Source organism: Anguilla rostrata, chromosome 6 (genome assembly GCF_018555375.3).
Source record: "Anguilla rostrata isolate EN2019 chromosome 6, ASM1855537v3, whole genome shotgun sequence".
Lineage (NCBI taxonomy): Eukaryota > Metazoa > Chordata > Actinopteri > Anguilliformes > Anguillidae > Anguilla > Anguilla rostrata.
In genome coordinates, this window is record NC_057938.1 from 15,262,665 (window position 1) to 15,287,946 (window position 25,282).

Genomic DNA, 25,282 nt, shown 5'->3' on the forward strand with positions numbered 1-25,282 from the left:
TTACGGTATGTGTTAAGCATGTGCAAAAGTATAAGAAATCAATTGAATTGAAATGTTTGAACTGATATTATTTGATATTGCAATGCAACTGGTTTCTCGTGTGGAGCCATTAGGTCCAGGCCCTTTGTGATGTCATGAAGAACCTAACCAATGGCCAATAAATGTTGAGTCTCATTGCATATCTCCTTGCATAGTTTGAGGCAAATAAAAGTATTCTCTCCCACTATATCAGCCTTTAGGACTGAGCTAAACACTCCTTTGTCATGGAGAATCATTGTCCACGTTATAAATAGAGATTTGTAATAGTCAGCTGTAAGTTATTTTACTATTTTTCCACTCTTAGTTTCTCTACCTATCCATCTCTCAATCTACCTCCTTCTCCAACCTGCTCTTTCTCCCACTTTCTCCATCTCCTCTCTTTTTCAGTTTCCCAGGAATGATGCAATTTAGAAGAAATGGGTGGCATTTTTGAAGAGATATGGCTGCACTGGCACGATTAGTGCTTGTGCAGTGACCATTTCACACAACCAGACAGCTTTAAAAGTTATAACCAGAGACATATTGGATTGTACAAATTCCTTAAACGTGTTGCTGGGGCTGTTCCTGGTTGAGCCGGTTAAGGATCCTCTTCTGGCTCATACATATATGGCCATATTTGCCTGATTGCACTCGCAGCTGTGAAGCTGTCAATCATTCTTGATAGATAGATGTAGCCCTGCTAGCCACGTGTGTTTAGTTACTGGTGGGTGGTACGTTTTTGGAAGCGTTGAGGACTGAGTTGGGGTGGCAGGGCGGTCCCAACCACGGCCATACAATTCAGAGGTTTTTTCAATACAGACTTTATGTCTGAATTGGAAGGTGTTTTATTATAGTTATTGACATAACGTTGAATAGATATTCGGTGAATGTGTAGTGTATACATCCCTCCATGATAAATTATTTTTTATTATTTTCCACCCCTTTACAGTCGCTACAAGAGCATACACTTGTTTATACAATACCTATGTGTCAGAAAATTGAGGACCTGCTCAGAAAAGAAGATGAAGATAAATTTTCTAAAGACAACTTGGGGACCTATAAAAACATGCTTTTAGTGGTCATTCTGGAAACCTTTTGCTCTCGAGTACTGAAAGCTGTGAAAGTACTGAAAAGCTGGCCAGATATTGAGATTTAGATTTTTTAGTGCAGAAGCCCCGAACACTTCTCAAATCATACTCCAGCAGTTCTGTAATGAAAAACAGTGATCAATACTGTATCTTTGTCAAACACACAAATGTTTTTTTCTTTTTACAAGCGCATTGGCAGCATTAATGCGCTCTCACAACTAAAGACTCACAGGGAGGCTGCACTCTTCCTCCAATGGCTCTGGGAGCAGTTTCTCATCAGGGTTATATTGTCTGACATTTGTGGGCCAGGATGCCATGATTGCTATTATTAGTGAACAGTGAGTAATGCTCATTCCTCTTCACAGTCCTGTGAGCCTGGATGGGTTTTCGGCGAATCGTGAACAGATTAGTTTCCCTGTCTTTTGCTTCTCGTTACAAAGCCCAGGTTTAACAATCCTGAAGCTTAGTTTAAATACATGCTGTAGAATATTCATTGGCACGTGTTACATTTGTTTTTAAAAATGGTTTATTCAAATACTGGAAGTGAGAAGCTTGCAAAATATATGCTTTCCATTTGTGATGCTTACCCTGACGTGTAATCCTCTGATGTTCCTCAGTCCTTTACATATTTTTATACAGATGTTTTGTTTTATGACTCTTGTACCTGCGATCCTAGTCTTTTAAATGTAATCTTTCTTTAAGAAGGAAATGGTAATTCAAAAATATAGTTTCTATTTATTTTTGTTTGGATTTATTGATGTGCCAGGATGTTTGCATTTATTGATGTGCCAGGAATTAAAAGCAATGTATGAAAACTTAAACAGAAATATATCATTGCTTTATGTCAAAATATTTGATATCTGTTAGAAAATGAAAATATAACTTTCATTTACATTGAATATACTGCTTCCCTAAAATTTGGTGTGTATGCACATCACATGAATGTTGTAAAAGTTCATAAAAAGCAAGATTGCAATTTCCTTGTTATGGTCATTGGGTTCTGTCATGTCCTTCTAAAAGGTATGCTGTTTAGAGTTCTGCCTCAAGCTCTGATATTCATTTTTCTAATGGTACAGAATTTGCATTTTTGTTCCTTTGCGAGAAATGCTTGAATCACGAAGAACTCTTTGAATTGTTCTCTTGTGTTATATTATTGTGGGCTATGATGTGCAATTCAGCTGCCAGGGATTCAGAGCTCAGACACATAGGCCTTAGGGGACCATTAGGAATATGGTCAGTTATAAGTGCAGTGTTGACTTTTGTCTTTGAGCATACATAAAATGTCTTCCCATGTGTGATACAGAATGCAACTGGCTAATGTTTTATTTCATTTTTATTACTGCGTTTTTGTGCTTTGGTTTCCTTTACTCCATCACCTGTCTTGTGAGAATGCACCGCAGCCAACTGCAAAAACAACTTCACAACAACTAGCTAATTAACACATTTGCATGGTTTCTTTCTCTTTTTTTTTAACTTTATTTGCGTTTGCTTTTAAAAATGTGGTTGTTACCTGTTTGGTGTAGGTATAGTCAGGTCATCCCATGTTTGCTGAAAGTACAAAGCAAACATGGGATGACTTGACTATCCATATAAAATAATTTTGTTACACTTCATAAATTGAATATCTCTATTTACTCATTGTTTACCATTGCTTTTCCCCTCTTCTGTCTATACTCTTCTGTACCCTGTTTGCTGCAGAGAAGCCAAGCACCTCTGAGAACGAACTGGGTTCTTATTGCACCAGTGGAACCCTGTTTCTTCTATATTGCACTGCTTGGAGTGGCTGTACTGAGCAACCTGGGAGCACTTCACACGGGGATGGATTTCATCCATCACTGTATAATATTTTCCCATACAACAGAAATATAGCAGCTGGCATTGCAAAAGGAGATTAAAACTAAAGTGAGCCCCTGAAGCTGATGCATTTCTTGTAGAGGTTGAAATGGGCATCTTCCAGGGGTTTTCCTGCATAGAAATGTCTTAGGTGGGATGCTTAAGTATTTTTAAAGCTGCCTAAGCCGGCTATAGGGAAAATTGTGTGAAAAAACCTCTAAAACTATTAGAAATGGTTCGTAAATTAATGGTACAATTTTGTTGTGAATGATACTGCATTTCAAGTTTTTAGATAATATGATCACTTTTAAGTTTACATGCAACCTTTGACATGCTATATTGAATATAGATTGATTCTATATTAAGTATAGAATCTACTTAATTGCCTAAAACAATGAAACAGAGATGTCCACTTCCCACATGATTTCCATCAGAAACTGCCCACCTTCATAAATATTTGCGGTTTTGTCTTAATAGGGCAATTGTCGACTTATTTATGCCATATCTTCTGACATTCAACGTATATTTATAGATCATGATACAATGTAATTGGACATAATTGCACAGAAATGTACCAAATTTTATTGATAATTAGATTTAGCTGATTGAACACAGCCAGGCTCAATTGCAGCCAGCCCTGTTGAATTTAAACTTCAGTGCTCATCTTACATTTACAAAAAACAACTGGATGATTCCCAAGCTTTTTGCGATAATGCTCTATGGACAGAGTGAAAATTGGAAATTTTTTGGCTGTACTGGTCCCATTATGTCTGGTATAAAGTAAATACAACATTTCACAGTAAGAACATCATACAACAGTCAAACATGGTGGTAGTAGTTTGATGGTGTGAGGAAGCTTTATTGCCTTGGGACCTGGACCAACCTGCCATTATTGAAAGAACTCTGCTCTGTGCAAGAAAATTCTTATGGAAAATGTCTGGTCATCTGTCCATGAACTGAAACTTAAGCGTAATTGGGGTATGCAGCAAGTCATTGATCCAAAACACAAAAGCACACAAAAGTCCACATCTGAATGGCTGAAAAGAACCGAAATTAAAGTTTTGCAGTGGCCTAATCAAAGTCCTGACTTGAACTCAGTAGAGATGCTGTGGTAAGACCTGAAACAAGCAGTTAATGTCAATTTTCTGAATTAAAACAGTTCTGCAAAGAAGAGTTTGCAAAAATTCCTCTACAATGATGTGGAATATTGATATCATTATAGGAAACATTTGGTTGCAGTTATTGCTGATAAAGGTGGTGCAACCAGTTTTTAAGTTTAAGGTGGCAATTACTTTTTGCATGGGTGATATATGGGTGTCTGATAACTTTTTTCATGAAATAAATGAAATAATTAAAAAAAATGTTTAGTGTTTACTCTTTGTCTAACATTAAGGTTTCCTTTGTCTAACATTACATTTTTTGGTTCAAAACAGGAACCATCGTTGAAACCTGCTAGAAAATGCAGCACCTGTATTAGGGACCCAGAAGATTATTTAAACTTGTTGAGACCATGAAGGCATCTTGTATACTATGCCAGATGGCATAGCATAATAGAAATAATGGCTAATAATGGAGGACAGTCTTTTCCCTAAGACTTTTTTCAGCAGCAGCAGGCCAGGGCTTTTGCAAGGGTTCTCAGGTTCACGGTGCACCTCAGTGCTGCATGTGCTCACACACAGCTGATTTACTACTGCTGATTCACACCTCCTCTGATTCACTGATGTTTCTACCGGCATCTCCTTCTCGCGTACCATAAAACCAGTCGTCCATCACTCGTATGTGCAAGGGTGGAGGAGGGGGAGACGGGAGGCCAGAGGTTGTGAGTGAGGCCCGATATCCGTGTATCACGATCCCCCCCCCCCACCCCCCCACTAACCTTTTCAAATTGATACAGAGTACACTATTATTTTCTCTAATGCTAATATACTGTTTTGGGATGTACATTTTTACATTTTTATATCTAGAATGGTTTACTTAATTTAATTATTACAATTATTATTATTAAAAAAGAAAAACGGTTAAAAAGGTTAAACATTCTGAACAATTGGAAAATTTAGTTGCTGACAATTTAAAGTTTACATTTAAATTTGAAAGTCCAAAATCACTAAATTTTCAACTCCCCTGAATGTGCTAGCAATTATTCTAGGTTCAAACATACCAAACATTTGACTAACACAGAAAAAAACAGTATGTAGCCCACTTACTTTTTTTATTTCATGTACATTATCAAAATATTACAAAAAAAGAAAAAGTAGTCTGAGGACCTCCCTTCATTCTCAATAACTGCATAGTTGTTCCAGTTTGATGCACCTTATGAATAATCTTCATTAGGTGTACACAAAGACATTACCGTGTCAAAGGATGCTCTGCACTTCATGAATATTCATTAAGTTTAATATAACACTTGGCAGAGAGTGAAGTGTTGGAACATTGGCTTTGTCCTGCCGAAGATTGGGTTGGTTAAAGGAGTGCACTGGAAGAATATGCTTCTTCTGCAGTGCTCTTTGTGGAGGTGTGGTTAGCACAACTATTACTTGAAGGAAGTAATTGCTGATTACCAACTGTGGAGAAGAAAAGTTGAAAACAAACATTGACAATATGAATATGGTGGGCTTTTCACTGTATTCTTTAAATAATTTTTACTGCAGTGAATGCAGTGAATGTACATTACAGTACATGTACAGTAAATATGTTTGACACAAACTTTTCTAGAGAAGAAGAAAGACATTAGTAGAAGTTATCATTAAAAAATAAATACATGATTGAGCCTCTCATAGTCCCAATACTTAATAAGTATTTTTCTTTGTAGAATCTAAAATATGAGGTCTTGGGCTTTTTCAAATTCTGCAGTATGCATCATGAGAGATGTAGTAATAATAATAAAAATAATCTTGGCAAACTTTGATAATGATGAACATCTCCTTTTTAAGTTAAGTGTCATTACATATGCCTAATATAAATATTTGTGGTGCTTGCATAAGTGTGTACCATAAAATTGATTAAGGGGATAGTGTTTCCAAATGAAAACTCGATGCACACAAGCACAGGGAACAGTTTTGAAAGTTATCTGTTGATCGTAACAATTGGACTTGTACAGTAGTAACTTTATAGCCGGGATCCTCAGGATATAAAGTCAGTTCCCATATCTTCCCTTTTACTGATTTAAAATAATTTAATCACAAAGGGGTTATGGAGGCAGCCAAATACAAAAGACAACTAAAGGACAGAGTCAGCAGGCTAAGCAGCCGATGGGTTTTGTCATCTCATAGGACTCCTAGGCACTATTTATGTCCTGTAGTAAATATCCAATCAGGCTTGTGACCTGAAACGGTCTGCACTCGTGTCACGGCAGTGCAGAATCAGAGGGCCGCGCCAACCTCCGTTGCGCATCGGGAGACGTCTCCATCTTGGTGCGCGTGATAGAAGGGGGAAGCTGAGTCTCAAGGCTGTTATTTTCAAAAGGGAGAATCAATTTCTACTTGTTGGCAGTTCCCAACCCATAGCCCCTGAGCAGGATATGACTGCATGGAAAACACTTTTGCTGATCTGCTGCTGATAAATAGCAGAGGGAGTTTCTAATGGAAACTGTCTGCGTGACAGAGAGCTGTTTCCAGTATGCGCTGGACTGCCTTTGAAATTGTTAATGAGGGAGTAACTCATTTATTTAATCTGTAGAATTAGCTGCAACAGCATACCTTGAAGTATAAATCCTAATTAACTGTTGTGTTGAGTACTCTTGAATCCCCAGTGAGATGCTGCATGGGTTTAAGTTTGAGTCACTGAGGCCTGGATTTAGTCAACATTTGTCCTTAACTTTTCAAATCTTTCAACTCAATTAAATGCAAAAGTTAAGCATCTTCTTTACAAATACCAGCCAGAACAATTACATTCATTTTTTTGTGCAGAGTTAAGGGCAAGTTTTCATTGAACTCAGTTCTGACTGTATTTACCATGGGGGATTTGCACTGCTTATTTACTTTTCAGCATTTTAGCAGATGCTCTTATCTAGAGCGATTTACACAGATAACGTTTTTAAACACAGTGCATGTACCCAGCTGGATACGTTTACTGCAGAAATTCAGATTAAGCGTCTTGCTCAGGGGTACAACGGCAGCACCCCAGCTGAGAATCGAACCCGCAACTTACAGCTACTACTCCCTAACCATTATACTACACTACCACCTAAGACTTACCATTGTGCTACATAGATAATTTATTTGCATGGTTTTCCTTGGAGATCTTTTCACCTCTAAAATTCTGGAAAAGTGGTTCCTCTCATGGGCTCTTGAGCAGAAAATGTACTTTAGTGTAAATTGTGTAAATTAAATCATTTAACAAGGCTTCAACAGCATGTTGGTAATGTTAGAGACAGGGCTTTGTCTTTAAAGCACCTTTGAGATTTGTAGATCTCAAAAACATAATATGCTGATTTAATAAACATGGTTTTCTCTTGTACCCAACTTTGTGCATGTATGTGTGTGTGTGTGTGTGTGTGTGTGTGTTGTCGGGGGGACATTACAACTTTAATTACAATACATGTTCAGCCACTCACTTGATGGTTTTATGATCATAATTCACCTTTTCTGTTTTTCTTCCCCCTCTTAGATCACAGCCACAGAGTCTGTGCTGTTTCTGCTGCAGTATGTTTCTGAGGATCTGGATAACCGTGAAAAGATCATCGTGATGGGGGACTGCTGTTACCTCAACCCTCTTGTTCGCAGGACTTTTCGATTTCTGGGTATGTCACTGCTACCTCGCAGTTTGTTGAATATTGTATTGGATATTAGTTTTTATGTTCATCCTGGTTGTCCAAAGAAATAAAATGGCAGGGTCTGTGGGTTTATGAATCTGACAGATGGACAGGCTCAATCACAACTCCCATTGGTTTTTAGTAAAACATAACAGATAGTTAAACACACATCAAGAGGGCTGATAGATTCTGGACCTGGATTAGATTTGTCTCTATCTATTATTCTGTATTAATCAGTGCCTGTTTCTTTTTTCACAAACACTGGTGAGCTTATTTGATAATTGCTCGATTGTGACTGAAACTTAAAGATAAAAGTCAGTAGTGTGCTGATTTTTCCCATAACATGTGGTGTCATGGTCACATCGGAAATCATGGTTTGGGAGTGGGTTGATGGATTTTTGTGATGATTCAAAGTAACTAAGCAGCCAAAGGCTCAGAAAAAGCACCAGGGGATGATACGGACCATGGTCACGGTTTGAATTGCTGCATTTAAAAAATTTTCATCACAGTGCTTCGGGAGGTGACTCCTCTGTAGCATTTTCCTGTGGAGACAAGCTTGTGCTCTAATCCTCTAATGCACATCACTATTCATTCTGTCACTCAGTAGCTGAGCTGTATGGTCACTGCATTGGAGAAATACACTGTATGTGTAGTTGGCTCAGGCAGACCCCAGATTGCACAGTTATATGTGAAAATCAGGAGACCCATCTTAAAATAATAAGCAAAGTGATTATAGTTGTTTAAGGCTGTACTATGCAGTATGAATTCTGTGTGTATTATTATATATTATAACTTTAGATTACTGTCAATTTTATTTTGCTTATCAGATGCCTTTGCACACAGTGGCTTAGCTCACATTCTTATTTATTACCTATTTATACAGCTGGATAATTTGTACATTTATTTTATATTATTTATCTTTTATTTTATGAAGGCGGTCTGACTGAGACTAGAGTCTTTTTTTCAGGTGAGCCCTGTTTACAAAAATTCCAAACAACAATAATACAATGTGAGACAAAGTACAAAATACAGCACAAATGAATCAAAGGCAGAAAAGCAAATCAACTATATGAAACATTTGCATTCCTTTGTAACCCAGTCCACCACAATCAGCTTGAATTCTTGTAAGGACACCCATGTGTCCAGTCTTAAAGAACATTGAAGTTTGTTCCATGTGTGGTGCACAGAAGCTAAAAGCTTTTTTTTACTACCACAGATATAGGGAATGTTACCGCTAGGGTTGTCCACTCCTGTGACCTGGTGGCATAGGTTGTGTTTCTAAACACATGCTTTCCGCTCCTTAGGGATACTTCCAAAAAAAAGACTTAAATTTAAATTATGGGTAGAAGGTTGAAAGATTTTCTAGTCATAAGAGGCTACCTAGTTGTAAAAGGCCAGAATCCAGATTATCAACACCCATAGATTTTTTTTTTATGTCTATAGCTAGTAATGCATCCAGCACTTCCTCTTCTGCAAACTGCCTAAAAGAAAACGAGCAGTTTCCAGGTACTGGACAGTTTGATGAGGCAGGAAGGCATATGCTATGATCAGAGTCCTGTAATGTGTTAAGATTGTCAAATAAGTGACCCACAGAGACAAAGTGGCTATTTAAATCTTTACAAGTGTAATTTTTCTCAGTAATACTATCTGATATAGACTTAATTTGTAGTGGGATTGAGGGGGCAGAATTCTGTTTTAGACTTTTAACGTTTTCCAGAATTTTGCTGAATTCCCAACACTATGGGATAAGGATGACAGATAGATTTGGCCTTCCATGTTAAGGTCACACATCAATTTCTTAATTGTCTGATGGATAGCCAATCAAAGGAGGAGTCTGTCATTCTTGCTTTAGCCCATGCCATATCTTTTGTACATAAGCTCAGATAATTCATGTGAAAACCAAGGGTTTGATCTATTATTTACTCTTACCTTGTAGGGATTATGAGCATACTGATCAGAAATTCAGTTAAAAATATTCAAAAGTACTCAAGAGCCAGCTCTGAGTCAGAGATGTCAGAAACACCTGCCAGATCACAAAAGTAAAGGTCATGTAAAAACACTTTGCTTGTTAAAATTCCTAAAATTTCTTTTAGTCATAATACATGGGTGGTATTTGTTCATTTTTGTATCTCTTATAAATTCTATTGGGGAGTGATCACTTAGATCATTAGACAAAATGCCAGTAGCTGGATAACTATAAGGCCTGTTTGTTAGTATGATATCCAATACACTGAATTTTGTTGAATTTCTTCTATGACGATGCTTAGTTATTAACTGTGTTAAATTAAGATTATGCCTTATTTCTTTTTGCTTATCAGAGGTTGGGGATAACTAGTCAAGGTTAGTGTCACCAATAATGAACAATTAGGAAGTTTCCGACTTGGATAAATGTTCACATAAATTATCCAGTGCACAAGAGTGAGCAGAAGGGGGGTGATACATTGAGAATTATTTGCAAGACATTTGCTTAAGGCTAAACATTCAAATTGCCTTGGGAATGAGGTTGACATGAAAACAGGGCCATTAAAATAAGTTTTTCACAAAACTGACAACACCTCCACCTCTTCCTTCCCTATCAGACCTGAACATATTATATCCAACCAGACAGAGAAATCTAAAATAGATAGACTCAGTAATAATAATAAAACAAGTCTGGATTGGTTTGAAGAGTCCACATATTAATAAAAGCAATTTTAGAAATTAAGCGTTTAACATTTATATGTGATAGCCCAAGCCCTTGCTTATGTGATATCGAATAAAGTACAGTCTCCAAAGAACCAGAACGTGTATCAGTGATTAATGTCAGTAGGCTTAGTAAAAATGTTTAGTGCAAATGTTTACAAAATTAATAGGATTACATTTAATATAAAGGAAAGGGGACTCGTAAGTTGTGCTCACTAGTTCAGAAGACCTAGGGCTCAATAGAGGCAATATGCCTGAATACCTGTTATTGATAGCCAATAATCATCATAATTAAGGGTCTGGGCTATGTTCCATGAAAGCTGATTTGCACCAGAATGTCTAGGGTGAAGACCATCATTCTTCAGCAGATCTTGCTGTCCCCATAAGGTGGGCCAATTATTGACAGAGTCTGTATTATGAATGGAGCACCAGTTGGAAAGCCATAGATTCAAGGAGGTGAGTGCTATAGAGCTCACCACTCCCTTGAACAGGCAATGGGCCAGAGAAAACAACCTGCTGGCTCATCTTCTGAGCTTGCTTTTAGGAAGAAATAAGGTTCCTCCTTGTGATCTCAGACCTTTTCATATCACATCATCTATGGTAGCCTACACAATGCTGTGCCACCTGATTTGAAACTGTGACCAACCCTCTAGTCCTCATTTCTAGAACTACTACAGCACTCTGTGACTCATTTACTTGGGTAAGATTGACTGAAATGATGGTTATCTGCAAGTTGCAGTTAGAATGTTCACAACAAATATATATACATTCCCTATAATTTAACACAAGTTACTTAGCCACAAGATCTTTTCATGCAAATACCCAATTAAAATGATTAAAAACATTGTTAAAAGGTGTTTCCCTCAGCAATTGTCCATTATACCTGAAGGAGGTTGAGGCCTTCTTGCATTAGAATCTCAAGGCAATTAATGAGAAATCTTTCAGAGTGGTGTTGCCTTTGGTCAGAGTATGGTTTTGGCTGTGAACTGAAAACCATACCAAGCCTGACCAGAATAATACCAGTCCAGTCCTGTATTTTGATGTGTACTTTAGAGTACTTAGAGCTCCTTATAAGAACTTTTGCTTTATTTCATCCATTAGTGTGTGGCCAACTGCTGTCTTGTATTGTTAGTTTTTCCTTTCCTGCAAAATACATGTTACAGAGACTGCAATGTTCACCAATTCAACCAACATTTGGTGAACTCTGTTTGTTCACTGAATCCACACAAACACTGGATTATAGAGCACACAAGCTATCAAATCTTCTCATAGAAATAAATAAATTGAAATCCATTTTGAAAACATCTTAAATAAAGTGAAACCCAACACAAACCCTAGTGTTGGCAGTAGAAATTTTGCAGGCCCCTAAAAATAATTTTTTTGGCTATCTGAATCCTGCCTCTACTGTTAGGTGGATGGTAACATTTCTGCGATAGACTGGATATTTTCTCCTCCTAGTACGCTGGTCTCTCTGTCCACTGAACAGAATCAAAGCCTTTGTTCTCACACAAAGATCTGCACTCTCTGACTTTGTGTCCCGCTTCATACCCGAAGAATCCTGAATCAGAATTGTTGCCGCAATCTTTCATATGATGATCCCTGCAACTCCATGATCTAGGGCCTAAAACTTTTTGCGTATTGACTCACACTCACTTTTCTGAAGTGTAATTTTTGAAAGAAGGAAAAAAGTATTCTGCTTTGTTCCTTTGAGTGGTATTTCAAGCAATTTCTTAATTTCCCTTTAAATTGAAGATGGCTCTGGGTTAAAACTCAGAAGAACTGTGGAAATCACATGAAAGGAACTGTCGGACTCACTGTAGGAGGATAGAAGGAAACCCTTTGAGCATTCTTACTGTTGCTTGATTGGTTTCTCCAAGGTTCCCAGCAAACCCAGGAAATAAACTTAGGAAACATGCTTTTCCTAAGAACCATCAGAATTACCTGACAGCCGAACAAACCAAGGAGCTAAAATAAGCATACTGCTATATTCTAACAAATTGAGCAGTGTACCAGTGCATAGCAATGTTTTTTGTCCAGCTGACTTTGACAGTAGATGAAGCCTGGATTTCCCCTTTTTCATTGGAGTACAAATACTAAACATTTTTGTATATTCAGAATTTATTTTTTGGCTATATTTAATGACTAACCAAAGTAATGCTGTGGGTGCCACTATTGCAGTGAGGTTGCTATATTTTATATAGCACCACAATTCTAAAAGAGACAGTAAAGGGAGTGTTATGCCAGTGAGTAATTGATCCAAACTCTGCCCGCAGGGCGCCACTGTGATGTAGCTGAAAATATTTAGCATCAAAGCTATCAAGGCAGCCCAGGTGGTTGCACTAAGGATCTGACCACCTGAGGTGGCATTTAGTGTTTATTTGAAGCTCATTGGCTGAATTAAATTAATCAATCTAATTAAAGTGAGGTTTCCCAAGTTCTTGCAACGTAGAATCCAGGACTATGTGTCAGTTCTTCTTTGCATTGAATAAAGTTAAGGTGTGTTACCTTTTCAGTGCTTCCATAACATCATTTAAATGGTCAAAAAGATTCACAAAACATTAATATGCAAATGAAAATACCAGAATGAGTAGCACTGCTTTTGATTCACTGGCAAAAACTGAAAATACAAGAACACACCAGGAAGCTGTTTTCACTCCCTTTTGCCCATTTTCTCTTAGAAAAGCCTTGACTTAAATTTGACATTTTCCATCTAGAACGGAAGCCATTATGGCCCTCTCAACACTGTACCCTCCAATGTGCTTAATGCCAGATGTTTCTAGTTAAATGGACTTTCAAAGTGGAACAGCTGTGCTTAAAAGGAGAGGCCCCTGATTGGAGGACCGGAAAAGCTTCAACCAGGACTGCGAATAATAGCTCACCGCTCTCCAGCCATCAGGGCTTGCTCACAGACTTAATGTGGCACTGATGGTGCTCCTATAGGGATTCCTGTGATTTAATGACTCCTGCTTGTTTTAATGCATGGCTGCCAACGATGCTTTGTTAGTGCCACTCCAACAGCTTTGGGCCCACTGGCTCCAAGCCCCATTATGTGACTCATTATAATTTCATCCCTTGAAGTGGGATGAATTTAAACAACTCTCCGTGACACATTTATACAATTCTAACCGCCTACCTTTATAGTCTTTCACAATGAGGTCAGGTGCTTGCAGCATTAGTGTAGTGCTGACATGCAGTGAAATGCATGGGGAAAAAAATGTGGACACCCCCGGTTCTGAATTTTACTCATCATAGTCTTCAGTACATGATTAGTCAACATAGACATGTGATTTTGTGTATTAGATTCCGCATGCATCATCCTCTGAAATGACAGATTGGATATCTAGGCAATGGGTTTATTTATTTATTTTTTTTAATTTATTACAATTTAGGCAATACGTGCTATTGCTGTTTACCATTTTCATAACTATACATGTCTTATTTTTCTCCTAGTGTGTGGTAGTGTTATTTTCCCCCCAGCTACTGGGGGTATGAACGACTCAGAAAAAACAAGACAACTACATTGTGTGTTGGTTGCCAGAACTGGGAACGTGCTTTTTTTTCTGTAGGTGTGTACGCCTTTGGACTGTTCGCCACGGACATCTTTGTGAACGCTGGCCAGGTGGTGACGGGGAACCTGGCGCCCCACTTCCTGACCGTGTGCCGGCCCAATTACACGGCCCTGGGCTGCCAACAGAACGCCATCTTCATCAACCAGCAGGAAGTTTGCACGGGAAACGAGGATGATGTCACACGCGCCCGCAAATCCTTCCCCTCCAAGGAGGCTGCTCTCAGCGTTTACGCCGCGCTCTATGTTGCTGTAAGTACAAGCTGCTTTATGCTCATATTTACACCTGCAAATGTACAATTGGTTTCTTGTGCATTGTTCTATGAAGCAGTCATAATTTCAGTGGTCCAAAATATGAAATTTAAGTTGAAAATTTGAATGAAGTTTTGATATGTTTTTTTTTTATTTTTATCACGTTTGGTATTTTGATGACACCATAGGGAACACCTTTGTTGTATTGTAACTGGTAATTTTTTTACACTTCATGTGGGAAGTGAATTTCATTTGTCCTGATTATCATCAGAAAATGTCAAGTGGGGATACTGGAACTCTGATTTGGTGGGTACATTTATTACTGTCGATTCAGACAAAACCTGTGGTGGCAGGCAGATTTGTGCTGTCGTCTTTTGCGTGTGATGAAGAGAATGCACTTAGATGTTATGAAGGAGAAGTGTGGAAAGATTTTATTGAATTTCACTTCGGAATGTGGCTCCCTGGTTTTGATGGACATTTGGTACGCCTTTCATGATATGAAACGCCCAATGCTTTAAAAAAAAAAAATTATTTTAAATTTTACATGTCCGATTCCCCCTCTAATTCGGAATGTTCAGTTAGCTACTTGCAGCCTTATTCATGCAGTGATCCCGGCTGCTGATTTGGAAGAGTGCAGTCGTGGTTCTGCACCGAAGCATGCGGTGTCACCAGCCTGCTTCTTTTCACACTGCAGCCCACGGCCAATCTCGCACACAGGGCGACGTGCAGTTTTGGCAAGCAGTCCACAGGCACCCGATTGACCAACTGAACCCTCCCATCATTGGTTGATGCAATTGGCAATTGTACGCCACCATGTGGGGCTAACAGTCATAGTCGGCGCTGGCACAGACCTTGGGGCTTATCCACGCACCAGAACGGTGCTTTAACTGGATGAACCCCCAGCACGCCAAATGGAATGAATAATAGCTGATGATATTCTGTGCAGAATGTCACTTTAGTTTACTATCTGAGAAGAACTGAAATTTCACAATATTATCACAGTTTGTTCTTCAAACAAATACATTTGACAGGTGTGAGATTTTTAATTAACATGTTCCTCCAACTTGGTTATTTGAATCAGAGGCACAATGTCAGAGCATTGTTTTGTGGATTCAATACCAGTTAGGTTTAAGGCAACATTAGACACTGCACGCTGCAAGACTAAAGACGTTCCTTGTGAAGAAGAGAATCCTCATTTTGTCTTCTCTTATTTCCAATTTCAGTTGGAGTATGTAGCCCTTTCAAGATTATCCAGTACTTAGGAGTAATTGCTTCTCATTCAAAGCCATTGTTCAAAATCCTGTAGGCAGACGACAGTTTGATGTGGTGCTTAAAAAACTGATAACGATGTCTCAGAGAAATTGGTGTGAAAAAAACCCCAAAGAAATCAGATTTTCTGCTTTAGTCGGAGGGCTGTTAGAATGCCTATTTTGGAGAGTGCACAACAATCAATGCTTGTATCCACAATTCTGTCCTCACTACACTCACCAAAATATATCACTATACTGTATGTATCACACTTTAAAGCAGTCCATGCATCAACCATATATCATGCTTGTTATTTATGCTTACTGATGGAATTTCATATCTTATTTAATTTCATGCCTTACATTAGCAGTACATGGATATTAGGATTGTACAAGTCAGGACTATATATATGGATAGTCTGTACCTTCTAGACCGTGCCTTCAGTAATAGAACAACAGTTCATGTTTGGAGAATTTAGACATGAATAAAAAACAGTGTGTTGTATGATGAGGAAAAAAGGATCACTTGCTTAAATATATCAGTCAAACTGAAGAAGAGCAAAATGGGTGGAATGAATATTGGATGTAACACTGCAATAGAACAATAGCTACCATACTGTAGCACTGTAGCCCTGTTTTGTGAAGGGTGGTGATGGTGTAGGCACGACATTTAACTGCTCAAAGCTCAGCTGTCAAATAATGAAAATGCTATTCATGCATTGTTTTGTGGATGACAAATGCTGGTTGAATACAGCTGATTGAATGATAAAATAAAATGGTACAAAAAATTTTAATTGAGGAGAGATTATTTCACCACAGCAAAGAAGATATGTTTGTTGGTACACAAACTTTGTCCCAAATAAAAAGCACTGAAAACCTGTCCAACAGATCTGAAACATTGTTCACGAGGCAGCCATGGCTGTGGCAGTGACTAGTGTCTGCAGAAAACTTAATGACTAGAACTACAGAGGAGACACTGCAAGATGTAAACCACTAGTTAGCCCACATAAGCAGGATGGCCAGGTCGCCGTTTGATGTACCAAAAAGAGCTTCTGGAAAAAGGTCTTGAGGACAGATGAGACCAAGATTCACTAGAGTCAGAGTGATGGCAAGAGCAAAGTGTGGAGGCCAAAAGGAACTACCCAAGATCCTAAGCAACCAAGAGCTTCATGAAATGGGTTTCCATGGCCAAGCAGCCGTACACAAGTCTAAGATTGCTTCCTAAGGGTGTTCCCAAACTGTGGCATTTTGGGGAAGGCCCTTTCCTGTTTCAGTATGAAAATGCCCCCATGCACAAAGCAAGTTCCATAAAAAAATTATTTTCTGAGGTTGGTGGGGGAGAACTTGACTGGTGTGCACAGAGCCCTGGCCTCAACCCCATCAAACACCTTTGGTATAAATTGGAAGGCTGACTGCGAGCCAGGCCTTACATCCAACATCAGTGCCCAACCTCACTAATGCTCTTGTGGCTGAATGGAAGCAAATCCCCACAGCCATGTTCCAAAATCTACTGGAAAACCTTCCCAGAAGCATGGAGACTGTTACAGCAGCAAAGGGGGGACCAACTCCCTATTAATGCCCATGGTTTTGGAATGAGATAATCAACAAGCACATATGGGTGTGATGTTCAGGTGTCCAAATACTTTTGTAAATGTAGTGTATAATCAGGAGAATGAATTCTGAAATGTACAGAAGCATCTTATCTCCTCAAGTTAAACCAAATTTCAAACATAATGGCACTCACTAATTTATGTATTTCAGCATGGTACCATTAATTACTGACACGAGATTTGTGTTTGTATTTAACCTGAAAGAAAGATCTTAGGTTTGGTCAGTTTTGTAAATTGAAAGGTTTTTCTCTAAATCTGTGGATTTATATAGGTGTTAAACCAGCCTCTGTTTATGTGAAATGAGGAGTCCTTGAGCGAAGCAAGGTACAGTATTTGACCTTAATAGAATAGGCAGTCTACACACATGGGAAATGCACAGCTTTTCCATCCCCACATAGCACTTACCATTCCCACATAACACATAGAAACACTGAAACACTACATTGCCTTGTCCAGATACTGTACATCTTTTCTGTTCTCTTGTCACATCATTCTGCAACAACGGACGGTTCCTGTTCACCCAGACTTTATCAATAATACAGTATTCATTAGTAAAATGTTGGATGGTTCCTGCTTGAGGAACAATTTATTCAAAAATGTTGTGTACTGAAAGTGAGGTGAGTGGTGTTAAAGGAGAGATGACATGTTGGACACTCCTGGGCGACTAAGTGCCCGTTCCCACTTCACATCGAGTGCGCTCTTTTAACCAGTTCGCAGTGGAGAGACAATAATGTTACTCTGCAAAAAGTCTTTAATATTTCAATGAGTGGCAGCTTTTAATGTCTCTGAACCATTTACAGCAACAACTGTGGAGTGCACTGAGGAAAGGGCAATTTAAACACAGCAGACTGTACAGGCACACGTCAACGGAATCTACGTTATCTATCTGTATGGTTACTCTAGGTACTGTAGATCATCCCCTTAGGTCTGAGTGAGTTAATTCATTGTACACATGCAGATCCTCCACTGGCCTCCAGCAGACCTTCCTGTCTAGTTGCATGATGCAGACAGATGTAAATAGGGAAGCAAAGTACCTGAAATCTAAAACATATAAAGTGTGCCTTCATATGTTTTGGTATTATTGTAACTGTTAGTGTTTGTTCTGTATGGTAATATTCAGGACTTGGAAGACTGCAGAGTGTAGCCACTTCCAAGAAGGCAGACATGCACATGCTCTGTGAAATGTATTCTTTTCATGTTCAGAATGGGGAATTGATGGAAATAGTTGTATATACCCAAAGGTCTGTTGCATTTGACACTTTGATGTATAAATAACATTTTTAAATTATTGGTGTCACATACAGATACCTTGAGGGGAGAGATGAAGAAGAATAATAAGGTGACGTATTTGAGTAATTACTGCTAGGCTAGAGCTGCAGTCCTGGATATATGTATTCTTATGTTTATGACTTGTACGTGCTGTGGATGGCTGGAACTTTGCACGTAGTACAGTTAGAAACATGAAAACTCAACATAACACATTCATTTGTGCTGGCACCGGTATAATGGACTGTAATTGATAGTCTTTGTTGTGTGTTTTACGACTTCCAAGGTTATAATGTAAAATATGAGGCAGCTTGAAGGTAGCATATACTTATGCTTTTATGGTGTGTCTTACATCTAAGTCCAGAATATGAAAGTTAGATCAATGCTTTTGTGTTCCCTACTCTGACACTTTTAATGGTTTGATCCTTTGTTGTGACACATAATGTGACACATTCTCTTTAGATGGAAAGATGAAAAACTATAGGGCCAAGTTGAATGGATGCGTGTAGGAAACTAATGGTAGCATTACTGAGGCATAAGACATTGGTCTAAAGCACTGCCTTCAAAAGCCTTTTCAGCCTGATGATGTCTGGGGACAAATGCATCGCTCGTAGCACAGTTTTTTTTATTTCGGTTGGCTTGTAGTTTGCACCCCCCCAGCACTTCACAAGAGTAGCTGAACGCTATTACAGTAAGCACTTTTGAAATCTTAAGTCTTTTCCTTTTACATTTTATTTACTGTGAGCAAAATTTCATCAGACTGTGGTGAAGACATATGTCTGAAATTGTTTGTTACATTTTTGCATCTAAGGCAGACCAAAATCATCACTCTTTAATAGCTATTGATAATAGACCCAAATTGAATAAATACAGTTAATCAGTGGTTATTGTGTTCATTTTGAATTGTTTTTTAAAATCATGATAACAAAAATAGTTGTAATACTGGGAACTGCTGGAGAAGTTTGTATTGGATCATTAAGGACCTTGTTTCTGACATCATTAACCTTGTTTCTAAATTCAGAACACAAACTATAACCAGCCTTTTGATAAATTATGGATTACCATGATGAAGATCACGCTTTTTGTTACTTTTTATGTCCAATTCATTTGTCAAAGTATATTAACTCTGTTATTTTATAATACATAAAAGGCTTCAGAAAAAGCTTCAACATTAAAGAAAGGCAGATTTTGAAGATGGCTGCTCCATCCCAGCTGGCCTTGGTCTGGGTTTAGCTTGTCCTCCCAGCACAGGCACAGATGGTGGGGGCAGCTAGGACAAACAATGAGGCAGCAAGTCCTTCTGAAAGGTTGCAGTGCCCCTCTCACATACACGCATACAGGCCTGTGCCTGCACATATACAAACACACAAATTAACGGATAGACAAACATAGACACAGATACACAGGTACTTGGGACACATACACACACACTCACACATGCACACGTACTTACGCACGCACAACACACATACACACCACACATGCACACACACAAACACACACACTATTTGATGATGCTAAAGGAGCAGTGATAATCTTCTGTGTCTGTGTGTTTTTTTTATGTCCTGTAGATGTACATCACATGCACTGTGAAGAACAAAGGCACGAGGTTAGCAAAGCCCGCTCTGTCTCTGGGCCTCATCTGTCTGGCCTTCCTGACAGGAATAAACAGAGTGGTAGAGTACAGGAACCACTGGTCTGATGTCATCGTCGGCTTCATCATCGGAGGAGCTATAGCTACATTCATGGTAAGGAATGTTCTCATCTTCAGAGTATCCTAGAATTGGAATATTTATTGCCTGCGCCAGGTTTGATAGTCGTTGTCTGCAACATACTCATTTGTATCAACATGGGTTAATCGCCATAATAGGGGGCATACCGATAGAAACATTTGGCATTGTGCAAGTTTGGTGGTCAATAATGCATTCGCGTTTCAAACCTTCTCAGACCAGGTTTAAACTTAGACGCTATTGTATTATACTACTATAGTACTATTATACTCTGATGTGTATACTGTATGTGGCATGATGAATGCAGCGCACACATAAAAAGATACAAGAAATATTTTATTCAAATTTTACTATTTGATATGCAAGCTGTGTTCAGTTATGAAGTCCAATGTTGGCCGTATAGGTATTGCTCTTGTATGGAGCTAATACATGTTAGCATGAGAGACACACAGATTATTTGCACATTTTGCAGGGCTAAGGTCAATGATTGAGCTAACCTTTGGAAAGTTAAGATGTTTCAGATATTTGGACTGGTTGGGTGGTACAACAATATAGCGCTCAGAAAAGTCAGTTAATTCTTTGTGGGATGTTGTATTCTACAATAGTGGCAGCAGTGAATTATGTTTAAGGAACTGGATTTGTAACCTAGATTCAGTTCCCAATAATTAAAATCAAATCAAATCATAACTTGTATAGTGCCTTTCGTGCAAGAGTGCAATACAATGTGATTCACATAGTAAAGATAAAAAAGATCCATAAAAGTGCTACAGCAACATTGTAAAGAGACAATATAATAATAATAATAATAATAATAATAATAATAATAAAATACAAATAATAAACCATCAATAATAAAAATAATTCTAGCTATAAAAACAATAGTAGTGATTAAAAAAACAAGTAAAATAAAGTAGAAGCATTAAATATGAAATCCCATATAAAACCAGAGGAGGGGAAGAAGGTCTATATGTTTCAGAATTTAATCCCAACTTCTGTTCTTAATGAATTAATTTTTAATTTAACATTTACATGCATTAATTTTTAGCTATATTTTTTTAGTGGAAGTTAATGACTGTTCTTGTATCTCTGTATATGACAGTTTTGCCCTCCTCTGGTGTACAGAAACATCAGTGACCACTGATTGCAAGTGTACCCAGATCCTGCACGGCTGCATAAGTGTGAATCATTTGCCGCAGCATGTGCAGTTAACACCTTATCTGAAATGGTCCGATGTCTCTGCAGTGCCCCTTACCTTTGTCTCAGGGGTGTGGTCTGAACTAATGTTTGAGCAGTGGATTGGTTGATCCTGGTGGACTCAACATGCACAAGCTTTCCCCTGGAGATGGGACCATAATATTTTCACATGGATTCCATTAAAGCCTTGCTGAACCGCAAACACATTGTAGTGACTGTGTGTCAGTTTTTATTACTGGGTGCTATATCGTAGCTCACCCACAAACATTACTCAGAGAAAAAGACATCACACTGGAAAATCGCATTTTTATGTCACATCCCAAAGTGTACAGCCAATCAGTGACTTCAAACAGATCAATGTGAAAATTTTCACTTCAGACTCCTATTCGTTGCGAGCTCAGGATCATGGTTGATTATGAATACTCTGTAGTGTTTTTATAGAATGCTCTCACCGAAGAGGAAGGGAGATTAGCATCTTGTTGACCCAGAATCTGTGCATCTCTGCTTGATCTGGCTCAGAGCAGCATGTGTAGGGCCCCAGGGTCCCTCTGCCGCCAAACGAAGCGGGAGATTGCCACATCAAGGGGTACATTAATTAGTTACACCATTAATTAATTAGGTCAGACTAAGACAACTGAACATTTTCGTGGAGTCAGTTTGATCATTACTTGTCTTTTGTTACGCTTCCATACCTTTTTCCGGACATAACTATATTGTGTCTTCATAATTCCTCTTATTATGACACTTGTGTAACCATTTTTTTTTCGAAGTGTAAGGAAAATAAGAGAAAGAAAAAGGAGGGTGAGGAACAGAGAAAATGTGAAAAATTATGAACTTGTTTGACATCTGTACCTGTAGGGCAGCATGGATTTAATATTGTCTGCATACAACAATACATTATTCATGTACACGCATCTGTCTGTGAAACACATGAGAGGCAGGGCTGTAAACGTCTCCTGACTCAGACAAAGGATGGGGAAGGAAAGAGGATGTGGCATCGGATAGTATCAAACCTGGCCACATCCAAAAAGGGCACCAATGTCACTAGCAGGGAAAAAAAATGAATCCTAAAATAAACAAGGATGTAAGGCTACAGTGCTGGAGAGGGTGTGTGTGTGTGTGTGTTCATGCATGTGAATATTTGTGTGTATGCGTGTGTCCATGTATGTGCATGTTTGTGTGTGTATGTGCGTATGTGTGCGTGTGCGTGTGTGTGTGTGTGTGTGTGTGTGTGTGTTTGTGTGCATATGTTAGAGTAAGTGAATGACATTTGTTGAATTTGGATAGCAATTACCAGGGCAGTCGTGCATGATGTTTCACAGTATCAGCACTGATGAAATGTAATGTATGCCAAATACTGTGCAACAGACTGTTACAGGTATTAAAAAAGCCGACCACATTATGTTATTGGTCAGAATGGCCATTACATTACGTTACATTTCTTTGGCAGACGCTTTTATCCAAAGCGACATACAATAATTGCATACCGAAGGTCATTGGAACAACTACAAAACACAGTTCTGATAAGGTACAATACTCAGTATGTAACTGTTATTCATAGCCATGAACACAATAAGTTCAGTTCACACAGTAAGCATAGGCTAGGTCAGAAACGAATGTTAATACAAACTAGGAGGCATGACAATGAGCTACAACATCAAGATAATGACACAAGTGCAATATAAGTTCTGGATGGAGGTATATGTGTAACATGAAAGTGCTACAGAAATAAGATAGAAGGAAACAAGTGATAAATGATCCTAGATTGGGAGAGCCCTGCAGCATAGTGATAGTTAGGCAGTGACTGAGCGGTTCATAGAGTGGTTCCACCACTGGAGATCTAGGGTGGAGAAGCTCCATGGTAGGGCCGAGCAAGAACCAATCCAATCCTTGCTTGCACTACAGAATAAATCTATTGGGCTACCTGGGGTTTTAAAAAACTCATGGTAAATAAGATTTTACTTAATTTAATTTAGCCACAAGAGCATTAGTGAGGTTGGACACTGATGTTGGGCAGTAAGGCCTGGCTCGCAGTCAGAATTCCAATTCATTCCGAAGGTGTTTGGTGGGGTTGAGGTCAGGGCTCTTTGGAGGCCAGTCAAGATCTTCCACACCAAACTGAGCAAACCATTTCTCTATGGACCTTGATTTGTGCATGGGGGCATTGTCATTCTGAAACAGGAAAGGGCCTTCCCCCAAACTGCTGCTATAAAGTTGGAAGCACTCAATTTTCTAGAATGTCATTGTATGCTGTAGCATTAAGATTTCTCTTCACTGGAACCAAGGGGCCTAGCCCATACCATTAAAAACAGCCCCAGAATTTTATTCCTTTAGGCTGCCAGATAGTAAAGAGTGACTGATCACTCCAGAGAATGTATTTCCATTGCTCGAGAGTCCAATGGTAATGTGCTTTACATCACTCATGTAGCCTGTATATATATATATATATATATATATATATATATATATATATATATATCTACTGTACATAGATACATATATACATAAACTTGCCAACCCTATGTGCTTTTCAGCATGACAAAATAATAAGTTTATTTTGTTTTACGACATCATATATAATTATATATGTGATTTCCCCCTCCTTCATTTTGAGTTAGATATCATTAGCCTGCACCTCCCCAAAGCCAGTTGTAATTCTGACTTGGTACTGTTTCCTTAAAAAACCAACAAATATTACATCCAAATATACTTCTGAAACAATTTGATCCTAGTTCCAGGAAATCTAACCCCTAGGGAATAAAACATCTCTTTAAAAAGTCTGCGGTTGTTGGATATGGTTATTACAGGTGATAAACAACATGGATTCTCCATTGCTCAGCCACAAATCACTCTATAATCTTTCTTTTGGGTGTGACATAATAAGCCTCAAAAACAACTATTTGTACATTTGTACACTCATGTATTTTGGAAAATAATGTATGCAGATTTTATAATTTATTGCAATCTATTGACTTGATTATTAATTTGTACCAATCAATGGCAACTGCTTACACATGCAACACTTACACTGGCAGCAGGTGACTGTTTGGAGGGGGGAGGGGGGTTGGGTCAGGTGTATAACCATTGGGTGTTAATTAACCATAAACGTGTACCTGTGTATGATATTTTTATTATTATGTTACTGTATTTTTTGAAAATGTAAATGCATAAAGAGACTTGTTCTTTGGATGTCAGTGCAGAATTTTCATTTTGAGAATAGTAGTCAGTGTTTTACCGTTTCATTGAGAACTGACCATCTAGTGATTTTCCACAGGTTAATTTTCACAAATGAGAAGTGCCAGTTTTTCTATTCCTCAGTATCAAGGCATTCATTGTTTTAAAAATGTGAAATAATCCATTAAAAGCAGTTGTTAGAAATGAGTAATATTAGTAGACATAGCAACATTCACTGAATTTAGGAATCTAACAGTAATTTCAGGCAACCGAATGTTTTGTGCAAGGAATAAGAATGAAAAAAAGATACAGCAACCCAGGTTTTATGTTTTTTCCTGGGTTTCATGAAATTGCTCATGCACAAAATGTCCCATAAAAACTTCAAAGCAGTCCATTAGCAATCGCAAACAACGATCAAAGCATCCACATCATCACATGGTGCTTCTGACACCTCTGTGCTTCCTGTCATAAACAGAGAGTGAAGGGAATGCACATTACATCATGGTCCTTTCAGCATCCTGTGCTTTTTATAACTGACAATAGCGGGGGCACAAGGTTGCTTTTGAATTGGGCTGTGAGCATACTGTGGCTGTTGAGGTAAAGGGAAGGGCTGGGATTGAGTGCACTAACATACTGATGTGTGTGCCCAATTCACTGTATCTCCTCAGGGTCCTATAGCTAATGGGAGGAAAACAAATGGCATCTCAGAAATAAAATTCTATTCTATTTTTTTATTGACTTGAACAGAAGCATGATTATGCAATATTGGGGTCTGTTTTGCGTGCCTTTAAATGGATTAAATCGCTCTAGGTGGTGTCCATGATGTTTCTTATGAAGTGGACTCTTTCTCCATTTCAGGAAAGAGCTACAGAA

The 25,282-nt window shown here is 38.4% G+C and overlaps 1 protein-coding gene across 1 annotated transcript in view; it reads left to right on the plus strand.

Moving 5' to 3' along the window:
- plppr5a (phospholipid phosphatase related 5a) overlaps nucleotides 1-25,282 on the plus strand; it is a 40,995-nt gene that overhangs the window by 10,385 nt on the left and 5,328 nt on the right. Inside the window, exons 2-4 of the mRNA XM_064338604.1 lie at nucleotides 7,545-7,677; nucleotides 13,938-14,188; nucleotides 19,883-20,059. Of these exons, the coding sequence (XP_064194674.1) occupies nucleotides 7,545-7,677; nucleotides 13,938-14,188; nucleotides 19,883-20,059 (561 nt within the window). The remainder of the gene's footprint in view (nucleotides 1-7,544; nucleotides 7,678-13,937; nucleotides 14,189-19,882; nucleotides 20,060-25,282) is intronic.